General features: G+C 40.5%; 2 protein-coding genes across 5 annotated transcripts in view; one reads left to right on the plus strand and one right to left on the minus strand.

The window, feature by feature from the left end:
- The window catches only part of RAB3GAP1 (RAB3 GTPase activating protein catalytic subunit 1), a 49689-nt gene that overhangs the window by 34073 nt on the left and 2815 nt on the right, over nucleotides 1-12801 (plus strand). For 2 of the 4 annotated variants that reach the window (XM_074967267.1, XM_074967270.1), the window contains 9 exons: nucleotides 344-398; nucleotides 801-1181; nucleotides 3597-3734; nucleotides 4869-5096; nucleotides 5695-5791; nucleotides 5874-5977; nucleotides 6109-6224; nucleotides 9232-9334; nucleotides 12036-12056. In XM_074967267.1, coding sequence (XP_074823368.1) covers nucleotides 344-398; nucleotides 801-1181; nucleotides 3597-3734; nucleotides 4869-5096; nucleotides 5695-5791; nucleotides 5874-5977; nucleotides 6109-6224; nucleotides 9232-9334; nucleotides 12036-12056 — 1243 coding nt within the window. Of the gene's footprint in view, nucleotides 1-343; nucleotides 399-800; nucleotides 1182-3596; nucleotides 3735-4868; nucleotides 5097-5694; nucleotides 5792-5873; nucleotides 5978-6108; nucleotides 6225-9231; nucleotides 9335-12035; nucleotides 12057-12801 lie in introns of those variants that run through there. The other 2 variants (XM_074967268.1, XR_012641408.1) reach the window with 2 other exon arrangements.
- The window catches only part of ZRANB3 (zinc finger RANBP2-type containing 3), a 184146-nt gene that overhangs the window by 29035 nt on the left and 142310 nt on the right, over nucleotides 1-12801 (minus strand). The gene's annotated exons all lie outside the window — the stretch shown is intronic.

Genomic DNA, 12801 nt, shown 5'->3' on the forward strand with positions numbered 1-12801 from the left:
GTACTGGATTGGTAGCACTAAAACTGATATCCTTTTAATCCCAGAATGGGTAGAGCATGAGCAGAGACAGTCCAAGCATTCCTGGGCCAGTCTCCCAATTTGCCTCATCCCTGACCTGAAGGAACAACCTGTAGAGGTGACAGGAGTAGTTCATTTTCTATGCCCTGTTCAGTCCTTGGCCTGTCTGCTGAAACCATAGCCTAACAGAGTAGTTGCAATGGTAGTTTTTATGATGTGGATGTTTGTCTTTTGGGAACTGTACCCAGAACAGCAACTCACAATATGTACTCATGTCAGAAGTGCAAATGTTCTGTGGTAAAAGTGTAAATTTAACATTTTGCAGGTTAGCTAATGGGCCTCCAGATCTGAGATGCTGTCTACTGCATCAGAAGCTTCAGGTAAATATCACAAATTAAGAATGATCTGTTTCTTAATTTTTCTTTTCTCATAGGAATAATCAAGAACAATAAAACATTTAGTCAATATATTCTAGAGTCGCTATGTGGATAGTGTTAACTCTGATGATCATTACCATGTGGTTTTCCAAACACTGTTAGTTTTCCAATTTCAGTGTAGCTTGTGGTAATTGTCACCTCTCCTAACAGCTGATAAAATCTCTGCATCAGTGCAAATTCTTCCATATTAATTATACTGCTGTCTTTTAGAACTGAGAGCCTTTTAATGCTGTTTTTAATAAGTTTCTCTGTGTGGTATAATGGCATTGCTGCCATTTTGTAAGTATATTAGTGAACAGTTACTAATGCATTAGAAATTAGTTGTTAATGTTTTTATCTTTCTAGATGTTAAACTGTTGCATCGAAAGAAAGCAAGCAAGGGATGAGGGGAAAAAACCATATACATCTGATTGTTCCCCTGGTTCTCCTGGTGATACTGGGAAAGCAGTAGACTGTTCAGGTGGAGATTATCAAAAGGAGACTGGAAAGGAAAGAGGAGAGGTTGGGAAATCTTGGGAATCATGGAGTGACAGTGAAGAAGAATTTTTTGAATGCCTTAGTGACACAGAAGAACTGAAAGGAAATGGACAAGAAAATGGAAAGAAAGGAGGAACAAAAGAAGGAATTAAAGAATCTGCAAACTTAAAACCAGAAGGTCGTCTACATCCGCATGGAAAACTGACTTTGCTGCATCCCGGAGAACCTCTCTACATTCCAATAACACAGGTTAGAAAGTAGTAGCTTAGCAGTGTTTATAGTACGATTTTTATCAACTTGCTTTTATAACCACTTATTGGTAGGTTTGGTAGCACTTCCCATTATAAGAGCCTGTTTTCAGTTGCTTAAAACTTTTGCAAACTTTAACCATTAGAGGTAAAATTTTACATGCTGGGTTTCTGCTGCATGCTGAATTTATTGGAAAACTTCAGCCAAGATGGTTCAGCTGTTTCCAAGAACAAAGCTAGGAAAATACGTTATTTTGGCCATGTTAAAAAAATTCTGGCAACATTTCTCTTTGAACAGCTCTAGCACCACCATGCTTTGGAGCAGAGACTTTAAATGTGGCAGGGGGTAGACTTTGTGTCAGGAATGTGCCTCTTGCTGTCCCAAAGACAATCTGACCAAATTTGGCCAATTGACAGGCCTTTGAAAGAATCACAATTTGCATATGCTCTGTAGACACACACAGATTTTTAGTAGCTAAATTCCCTAAAGACTCTGTCCACACTGGGCATAATCTAGCCTGGGACTAAGCAGGATTTTCCTTGCAATTGCAGCTCTGAGCTGTGGAATGTGCTAGGTCCGGGTCCAAGTATCTGAACTGAGAGGAGGGAGCCTGTCTTCCCCGTGGTCTTAGTGTTGTTCTGCCCCAGGCAATGTGGGGAAGGAAATGAACTGATTTCAGGGCAGAAGGGACAAGAGGCAGACCTGTGGAGGAAGTAGATTGGGACAAGGAGGTGGAGAAGTTACTGAGTGTGAAGTCTGGCAGGGGTAAGGAGAGGAAAATTGGGACTGTGAAATGGGATAGAGATGAGACTAGGATTGGCTGGCCAAGGAGACTGGGAGCCAGTAGGTGGGTGGGGAGACTTAGGCTATATCTACACTTGCAGGTTTTTTCACCAAAAGTTACACCACTTTTATTAAAGCGCTTTAATTAAAACTGCCATTGCATGTCCACACTAGTAGCTCTTCCAATGACACAGAGAGCAGTGCACTGTAGTAGCTATGCCACCGTGCAACTGGCCTTAGGGAAGGGTTTGTAATGCCTCAAGGGGCATGTACAGCATCACATGATGCAGGTTTCTCAATCCTATTGTTCCATGGGCATCTTCTAGATCACTGGTTTTCAAACTTTTTTTTCTGGGGACCCAGATGAAGAAAACTGATGCCCACGACCCAATGGAGCTGGGGATGAGAGGTTTGGGGTACAGGAAGGGGTTCCGGGTTTGTGGGGGCTCAGGGCTGGGGCAGGGGATTGGGGTGCGGACTTGCCTCCAGTGGCTCCTAGTCGGCAGCGCAGCTGGGTTGCAGAGGCAGGCTTCTCACTTGTCCTGGCGCCATGGCCCACGTGGCGCCCTGGAAGCAGCCAGCAGCAAGTGCGACTCCTGGGTGGAGGTGCGCAAGTGGCTTCGCCTAACTCTTGCCCGCAGGCACCACCTCCACATCCAGTTCCCGTTGGCCGGGAGTACGGAGCCGGTACTCGGGGTGGGGATATCGCGCAGAGCCCTGTGGTCCCCGTGCCTAGAAGCCGGATCCACTGCTGGCCACTTCCGGGGTGCAGCACAGTGTTGAAACTGGTAGGCACTAGCCTGCCTTAGCTGGATAGCACCACCGACGGGACTTCTAACGTCCTGATCAGTGGTGCTGACCAGAGTGACCCAGTGCCTGACATGCCGTGACCTAGTACTGGGTTGTGACCCGAAGTTTGAAAAACGCTGTTCTAGATTACCAGCTGCTTTTCAACTGAAGTGTGTGGGGGAACTATACCCAGAGCACCAACTCACAATATGTACTAGTGTCAGAAGCGCAGATGTTCTATGGTAAAAGTGTAAATTTAACATTCTGCATTGGACTTTCTCCTGAGACACGGCAGTGCAAAAGGAACTGAGGGGGTGGGTCACCCACACAGCCTGATATAGCCTTGGTGTGGGTACAAGGATATCAATGGCACATGTGCAGGCCAAATGGACACTGTTAATGAAAATCTCTGATCAAGTGTGCATGGGGTGCATGCACATTAAGAGTGGAGCACTCATAGGGACACATATCTTGAGGAACTACAGTTACTGCACAGGATGAGTAACCATTTCTTTCGTGAATCAGCTGGTATACACTGAAAAGTTACATTGGCATAGCTGCATCTCTCAGGAGTATGAAAAATCCAGCCCCCTGAGAGACGTAGTGAAGCCGACCTAACCCCTGGTGTACATAGTGCTTAAGCCAATGAAAGAATACTTCCGGTGACCTAGCTCCTTGCCCTCAGGGAGGTGAATTACCTCAGTTACAGGAGAACCTCTCCCGTCACTGTAATAAGGGTCTGCACTGAAGCACTCCAGTTGTACAGCTGCAACAGCATTGCAGTTGTAGACACAGCCTAAGTCCTTTTGTGAATCTAGCCCTTTGTCTTTTTCAACATTACAGGAACCAGCACCCATGACAGAAGATCTGCTGGAAGAACAGTCTGAAGTATTGGCTAAACTGGGAACATCAGCAGAAGGAGCTCACCTTCGGGCACGCATGCAGAGTGCTTGCTTACTCTCAGATATGGAGTCTTTTAAGGTATATGCTGCTTGCAGAGTTCTCTGGGGCTATTTTGACATGAGCAAGCTGGGATAATTGGTCAAGATGACTAATTTTGAAGGATCTCCTGACAGCTGTTTTCTTCCCTTGCTGTCTGTTTTAAACCTTGCTATTTTCCTAAATGAAAATGTCAGGGTACATTTTAAAAATTCTCTGTTTATAATTCTTCTAAAGCTTAAATTTAAAATCTGTTTAAAAAAACAAAAACACAAACCCTCAAAGTAGGTATGTGTACCACACTACTTAGAGATGCAACACTTCATAGTAACTTTTCTTGCACAAGCTGTTTCGAAAACCTAAAGTAGCAATGTAAAATATGACTTAAAGGAAGGTGGGGAACATTCAGTTTGACAAGTTTTACTGTGTGGACAACCATGCCTTCTTCAGTTTCAGCCTTCTGGTGACAATATAGGAGCAGAAACCAATTGTGCCATTGTTAAATGAGGCTTTTTAACTTACTGGGAGCGTTTTGATTTGTAAAATAAAAGTTAATAGGCTACTCCCATTTAATGATTTGGTACAAAAAATGAAGTTGGTTGGCAAGCAGGCATCAGCACTTTTATTGGCATTAAAACAAGTGTTTGCCACCTGCTTCAGTAACCAGTAAAAAGCTTAGTTTAGAAAGTATTTTAGTGCAGCCTATGACTTTTTCAGGCACTGAGTGATGACAGCGTGATTTTTATTTTCCATCTCCAGTTTTCTTACAAAGTTACAACAATTTGTTATAAATCTCCTTTTCTCATGCTAATTGGAATCGCATGCGTTAAACCTCTTTTGCATCATTGACAAGACAAACGCCTAATTTTGAGCTTGCTTGAAATAACTGGTAAACTTGTACTGATTTTGTATAAGTAAGAGGATGCATTTTTTCATTGCGTTATCTTTCCATTGCTGTATACGATTTAATAATGTGAATGTTCAGTGCTTTTCTAGTGCCCCTTTTCTAGTGCTGACACAGTGAGTTGGTGGTTTGTGATTAGAACTCAGGAATTCCTGGCTCCTAGCCCTTAGCTCAGTCCATGAAACCACATTTCCCTGTTAACCAGATGGTATATAGAGAAATTCTATTAAAAATTTAATAAATATATTTTATCTTTTTTTCTTCCATTCTAGGCAGCTAACCCTGGCTGTTGCCTGGAAGATTTTGTGAGGTGGTACTCTCCTCGAGATTACATTGAAGAGGAAGTGGTTGATGAAGAGGGGAATAGAGTACTTAAGGGTGAACTGAGTGCCCGAATGAAGATTCCCAGCAACATGTGGGTAGAGGCGTGGGAAACAGCAAAGCCAGTTCCAGCCCGGAGGCAGAGGCGACTGTTTGATGACACTAGAGAGGCTGAGAAGGTAAAAAGCTCTGTGTTGTGGTAGTCTGTTCTGTGATTCCTAGTAAACATGTAATGGTCTATTATGAAAGATTTAATCAGTAACTTGTAATTGGACTGCTTTTTTGACAGTATAACTGTTCTTAGAACAACTTTCTAAATTTGAATAAATAATGCAGTTGCCTTTTAAAAACCTGTCCAACTGTAACTTGGTAAGTTGTGTTACTTAGGGACTTATTTGCATTTCTAATAAATGAAACGAAGATTTTGATTACATTCAATGTTCTAATTTCTTGAAACTTTCATTATTTGCAGTTTCTTTACTTACTGTTGTAGTGGAATTAGAATTGCAAATTACAGATGAGAGAGACTTAAGTCCCATCTCCCTGCAGAATATTTTCTGGAGCTTTGTTATAGAGCTTTTATCATGAGGACTAACATCACAGCATACTTTTGAGACTAATGATTCTTGTATCTATCTCATTAATGTTGTAGTGGGTGAAGTGCAGCTTAATGTTCCATTTTTGCAATTTAAGGATTGGTGCTCATCAGTCATAGTTAATCTTATTTTTGTTAAATGAACTTTGTCATTAATGTATTAATTTTTTGACATACCATAGGTGCTTCACTATCTTGCAGTTCAGAAACCAGCTGACCTTGCAAGGCATCTTTTGCCTTGTGTCATCCATGCAGCTGTACTAAAGGTAAAGGAAGAAGGTAAATAACAACATATAATAAGTAATTAAAATGTTTTTAAGAGCAGTAATGATACTATGACTAAAGTTGTGTTGTTTTTTAGAAACGCTGGAAGATATCGCTTCAGTTAAGAAGATTATTAAGCAGATAATATCTCATTCCAGTAAAGTTCTAAGATTTCCAAACCCAGAGGACAAAAAATTGGAAGTAAGCCTGTCATGTTAGCCAGGGATAAAAACTCTGCAGATCTCAGTACTGTCTATAGTTTGTGTTTAAAATGCTGACTTTTTTTTTCTTCTCCTTCCCCTGTTCAAAAAAAAAAAATCACCCTTATACAGGAAATCATTGCTCAAATTATGAGTGCAGAAGCTATCATTGCCAGGGCAAGGTCACTGAAAGCAAAATTTGGGATAGAGAAATGTGACCAGGAGGAGGAAAAAGAAGATCTGGAAAGGTGACTGATACTTTAGTAGTTTACTCTCTTTGGTGCTTCTCCCCATATTTTTCTAGGTTCCACAGCTTCAGAGATTCATCGATATGTAGGTCAGAAGGGACCATTATGATCATCTAGTCTGACCTCCTGCACAACGCAGGCCACAGAATTTCACCCACCACTCCTGCAAGAAACCTCTCACCTATGTCTGTGCTATTGAAGTCCTCAAATCGTGGTTTCAAGACTTCAAGGAGCAGAGAATCCTCCAGCAAGTGACCCGTGCCCCACATGCTACAGAGGAAGGCGAAAAACCTCCAGGGCCTCTTCCAGTCTTCCCTGGAGGAAAATTCCTTCCCGACCCCAAATATGGCAATCAGCTAAACCCTGAGCATATGGGCAAGATTCATCAGCCAGATACTACAGAAAATTCTTTCCTGGGTAACGCAGATCCCACCCCATCTAATATCCCATCACAGGCCATTGGGCCTATTTACCATGAATATTTAATTACCAAAACCATGTTATCCCATCATACTATCTCCTCCATAAACTTATCGAGTTTAATCTTAAAGCCCGATAGATCTTTTGCCCCCACTGCTTCCCTTGGAAGGCTATTCCAAAACTTCACTCTGATGGTTAGAAACCTTTGTCTAATTTCTAGTCTAAATTTCCTGGTGGCCAGTTTATATCCATTTGTTCTTGTGTCCACATTGGTACTGAGCTTAAATAATTCCTCTCCCTCTCTGGTATATTTATAGAGAGCAATCCTATCTCCCCTCAACCTTCTTTTAGTTAGGCTAAACAAGCCAAGCTCCTTGAGTCTCCTTTCATAAGACAAGTTTTCCATTCCTCGGATCATCCTAGTAGCCCTTCTCTGTACCTGTTCCAGTTTGAATTCATCTTTCTTAAACATGGGAGACCAGAACTGCACACAGTATTCCAGGTGAGGTCTCACCAGTGCCTTGTATAACGGTACTAAAACCTTCTTATCCCTACTGGAAATACCTCTCCTGATGCATCCCAAGACCGCATTAGCTTTTTTCATGGCCATATCACGTTGGCGGCTCCCAGTCTTCCTATGATCAACCAATACTCCAAAGTCCTTCTCCTCCTCTGTTACTTCTAAGTGATGCATCTCCAGCTTATAACTAAAATTCTTGTTATTAATCCCTAAATGCATGACCTTACACTTCTCACTATTAAATTTCATCCTAGTACTATTACTCCAGTTTACAAGGTCATCCAGATCCTCCTGTAGGATATCCCTGTCCTTCTCTAAATTGGCAATACCTCCCAGCTTTGTATTATCCGCAGATTTTATTAGCACACTCCCACTTTTTGTGCCGAGGTCAGTAATAAAAAGATTAAATAAGATCGGTCCCAGAACCGATCCTTGAGGAACTCCACTGGTAACCTCCCTCCAGCCTGACAGTTCACCTTTCAGTAGGACCCGTTGTAGTCTCCCCTTTAACCAGTTCCTTATCCACCTTTCAATTTTCCTATTGATCCCCATCTTATCTAGTTTAACTAATAATTCCCCATGTGGCACGGTATCAAACGCCTTACTGAAATCTAGGTAAATTAGATCCACTGCGTTTCCTTTGTCTAAAAAATCTGTTTCTTTCTCAAAGAAAGAGATCAGGTTGGTTTGGCATGATCTACCTTTTGTAAAACCATGTTGTATTTTGTCCCATTTACCATTGACTTGGGACAGCTTAGACAATTGCTGATGGGGAGTAATAATGATGATGCAGATGGCCAAGAATCCACAACACACGAGACATACGCTTCAAAGAATGATGTTTATAACTCTTCATAGGTGGAAACATTTCTAGAGGGTTCCTGTCCTACGTATTGGGGATGCCAAATGCAATGTAATGTAATCTATCCATCTCTTTGAAAATATTGTGCTATGGGGCCTTAATTTAATGCAGTTGACCTTTTATGTAAATGTGATAAGAGTATCTAGTGTGTCTGTTGCCTGTTCTGTGCGTGTGAAAGTGCACGAGTTGAACTCCCTATGTTGTTTGGGACCTATGGATGAGAAATGTTATATAAGAACCAGGTATTTTATTTTATTTTATTTATTAGTGTCCTGTGCATGATGTAGAATGAAATATCCAAAAGAACCATTTCTCCCATTATTCTCCTTAGTAACATGAAGTGCTGTATTGGGGCACTTTAAGAAAACTAGTGAATAGCCAGTTAGCCAAAGATTTTTTTTCTGTTCACCACCACAGTGTGACTGACTATTCCTTAGTCTGGCTAAACATGTGAATGTTAAAAAGTTGAATATTGGAATAGGCTAAATTCTTAGGGCTAAGGTGTTTGGTGAGCTAGGATGAGAGGGGTTCCTTCACTCTTGGTGCTGGGACTCTTTGGAGGAGCCATTCTTGACTAGGATGACCGCTCCCTGCTAGAAATTCTCCTAATTTCCGTCCTGTGTTCTTAATGTGCTCACTTCCCCCAACTGCAGATTCTTGATTCCTCCCTGAAATTGGGAGCCATCCGGGGGGAGATTGGACACATTGGTCAGGGGGTGGTTACAGAACAGAGCCAATAAACTGTTCTAATATGAGGCAGCTAGAAGCTGAGTCAGCAGCACAGGAGGTGAGTAAACATAGGCTGGGTTGCCTTTTCCAGCCCTGGGGGAGGGATTAGGAGTGGAGATAAGAGTTGCAGTCCCTGTTGGGATGGAGTGAAAGTAGTAGAGGGACAGATGTGTATACCACAGATGAGGGATCCAAGAGTTAAGACTTTGAAAAAAATCCTGGTAATGTAACGTCCAGTGTAATACTGGAAAAATAGTAAGTTTCTAAACTGGGCGTTCAGATTTAATTTTGAACGTATGTCTTCCTAGTAGTGCTCTTAGTGCTGGAACTGTTTTTACACTCAAGCTAGATGGGGAGTTTTTGTAGTTCTTACAGGAAAAAGTTTTGAAGATGTCATGTGAAAATAATTAAGAACTGATACAGTTAAGAACTTGGATGCTCACCTTTTCCTTCCTTTCATTATTTTGTGCTTCCAGGTTTGTAAATTGTCTTCTGGAGCAGCCAGAAGTATCAGTCATTGGTGCAGGAAGAGGACCTGCTGGTAGTATCATCCACAAGTTATTTGTGAATTCGCAGAGGGTAAGATGGAATTTTCAATTGATTTGCTGATACCTTTCAGTTAGACAGTATGAGGCAACAACTCTCCATGTGATGCTGATTTCTTCTATCTATAAATAGGCATGCATTTTTTTATAAATAGGCATGAGGTTTTTTTTTTTTTCCTTCTTCCAGTGAAAACAATTTTGGCAATAGTAGAACTTTAACTACATGAAGAAAGGAGAACAAAAGCCATGGGATATTATAAGACTGTGAATGCGGCTAGGTAGACAGCCATCTAAGTGATCTTAAAGTGAAGATCACTTTTAAATATGACTAACAATGCCATTGTGTGATTCTACATTTGTATCTAGCTTTCCTGATCAAATGTGCTCAGTTTATAAATAAAGATTTTTTTACTTCCAGCCCTGCAAACTCTTCTGGGTTCTGAGTTAAAATGGTTTTTTTACTTTATCACTGGTAATAACGGTTTCGCAGGCCAAAATCTGCTCTTTGTGACTTTTCTGCAGTTCTGTTGCCTCAGTGGATTGGCACAAGTATTTCTGATTGAGACTTTGCTTAGTAAACAGTTATGTTGATGATGCAAAAGAATGAAGAGCCCCACTCTCTCTTCTGTAGCTGTGTTGGCTTTGCAGGGCTTAACAGAAAAAAAGCGGTACAAATGTATTTTTGTCAGTAAAAGAAGTGGATATGACTCAGTATATGCAGGGAGCAGATCTGATAGGTACGCTACTACTATTTTTAAGTAGTAACTTTCAGAGTAGACTTGCACTTTGAGCCTGCAATAATATGCTCTGCAATATGTGGGCCCAAAAAACAAAAGTTCAAAAAATCTAGCCTGGTATCTTTGACTATTTGATCTTGCCCTTGTGATTTACAAGAAGAGAGAATACTCAGTAGTTTGGCCCATTCCTTTTTCCACCTCCGCAGTCTCTCCCTCCTCCCCCCCCGGGGTGGGGGTGGGGGGGAACCATTCAGTTCTAATTAATTCCAGTTGCTCCCCTTCTTTTGTTAACATGGTAATGGTTTTTAAAATATGATGAGCGAAACTTGATCTTATTCAGTATTCTGAGGACAGTTGTGGCTGTTGCATTGTTACAACTGTGCCCTAGCGATAGTGAGTTCTTTTGGCAGAACACTTTCACAAAATTCAAGAGCATATAGAATTTTGCTATTTCATTAATGTTGAAATTGTGCATCATTGCAATCAAGGGTGTCACTTTTTTTTAAACTATAAAACAACATTAAATATTTGTATTGAGACTAATAAACTTGCTTCTGACTCTTGACCAATTATATTTGCAGTGTGCTGAAAGGTGCAATTGCACGTTGATATCCATAGCCTTGTTCCTTCTTTATATTTTTTTCATTTTCAGGATTTTTACTGACTGCAGTGTTTACCACCTGGATAGCCCTATTGGCCTCTTTGTATCAAACCTTTTCCAGTTTGCCAGTTGTTTTCTTGTTGGGCATAAACTAATTTAATATCAAACAGATACTAAACTTCCTACTAATCTTCTGACACTAAACTTCCTTCTAAACTTCTCCCAATTTTTTAAAATGCAGTGGTACATATTAGACAATAGTATTCGTATTGAGTAGGAGTAACTCTAGTTAGAAGCAGGTTGTATTCACAGGTGCAATCCTGGAATTCTCAAAGGTAAAGCTGTCTCTTCCTGTTGTTCAGTGTTCTTAAGAATAAGGGTTTGTTTTGATTCTTCTTTAGCAATACTACCAAGCATTCAGCAACTCTTATGTTGCCAGCCACATACTGATCTTTTAAGCTGTGGCAATTTTAACTTTTTTCCCCCAAGTCAGAGTGGTGTAACAGATGTTCTGTTTTTGTTCTCAAATATGTTATTGAAAGACTTCTTATCCAGTGAACTGGGATTATAGAAATGGGCTTTTACTAATTTAACTGATGAAAATAAATCTCTACTTTAACAGGCTGAGATTTGCTAAAAGGATTTTAACTTTGTATCTAATTTTCCCTATGCAGCTGAATTCTGCTGCAGATACAACAAATGTAACACTACCCCATCCTGTGGTTCCCCCCTCCCCAACTTTTAATCAAAGGTTTCTTTGTTCTATTTACAGTTTTTTTTTCTTTGAGAAAAGCCCACCTATATATAATGTTGCAAAATGCAATATGGCTACAAAGCATACATATATGCTGTAATATTGTATGCTCTGCCCCTTGCTGATAGACTTCTGATTAAGTGCAGCATTCTGTAGTTCCAAAACTTCAGCAGAAGTTTCTAATGTTTGTTGAAGTTTAATGCTGAAGATATACATAAATTTCAGGCTTTGACTTCTTTCAGGCAGAAATAATCAAGCTATCTTCCAGCTCTATCTCCCTATGGGGGCATTACTAGTTGAAACATTATTGTTGTTGTTGATGGGAGAAAAATGTAGCTTGCTATTAAATAGCAAGTTTCATTTCCAAAAATTATTTCAGCAGCGACTTGTTGGGTAAATAGAACCTGATTGACAGACTTATTATTTATTAAGTTCTGACCCTGGACTCCTGTGCATAAATTGTGTACCAACGTGTGTTATATCTGTTGTGTTCTCAAAATACATGTTTGTCACAATAGCTCTCCTGACTTCAGTATATGCTGTCTTTAAAACAATCTTAAAATCTCTGTCTAACCTTTATAAGTTATCTGACTTGCGTTTGTTTCTGTCTTTCATCACTGGTTCTCTTCTCATCCCTCTCAAGATGACTGAATCTTCTGATGAGGTAACTAGCTTTTGTCCCTTGTTTTCTGCTCATCGTCCTAGCTTCATGTAAGGGCATAGAGAATAGCTTTTGAGTAGATATAGTATAACAGTTTCATAGGATTTGTACATATCACATATCTTAAGCATAAAAATTATTCTCTCTCTCCACTTTCAAACTGGCTTCTGCTCATCCACGTATTTTTGAAATGTAACAAGATGTGAAAAAACAGTTTGTAAAAACACTAAACATCTCATGTAATGAAGTTTAAATATGAGAAGTTAATTCTTTATGAAGCAGAGGCTTTTCACAGTGCATCCTGTTTTCATCTGTTAGAAATATTGTGGATATTGCCATTGTACTACACACAAACATTATGTTGTTCACTGGTTGGGATCAGCAACATAAAAGTGCTAGCTCTACTGTCTCATTTGCTCTGCCATGGTAGATCAGTTACTTGGCCAGTAAAAATCTGATATATTGCAGAGAGTTCTCACTGGGTATGTCTACACAGTAAAGAGCCCTGCCCCCACCTGTTGGGTCCCGGAGCTTGGGCTCCAGCCTGAGCCCAGCAGTCTAGATAGCAATGAAACAGTCCGAGCCCAAGACGGCTGGCATGGCCAGCCGCAGATTTTTGTTGTTGCTGTGCAGACATGCCTATTGACTCTGGAAATGAAGGACAGGGCAATGATTTTAGTGCACTGTAGGACTTGACCTGTGTAGTGGCACTAATACTTCAAGGAGATACTGTCTTTAGACTTTTGTA

This window comes from Natator depressus, chromosome 11 (genome assembly GCF_965152275.1).
Source record: "Natator depressus isolate rNatDep1 chromosome 11, rNatDep2.hap1, whole genome shotgun sequence".
NCBI lineage: Eukaryota > Metazoa > Chordata > Testudines > Cheloniidae > Natator > Natator depressus.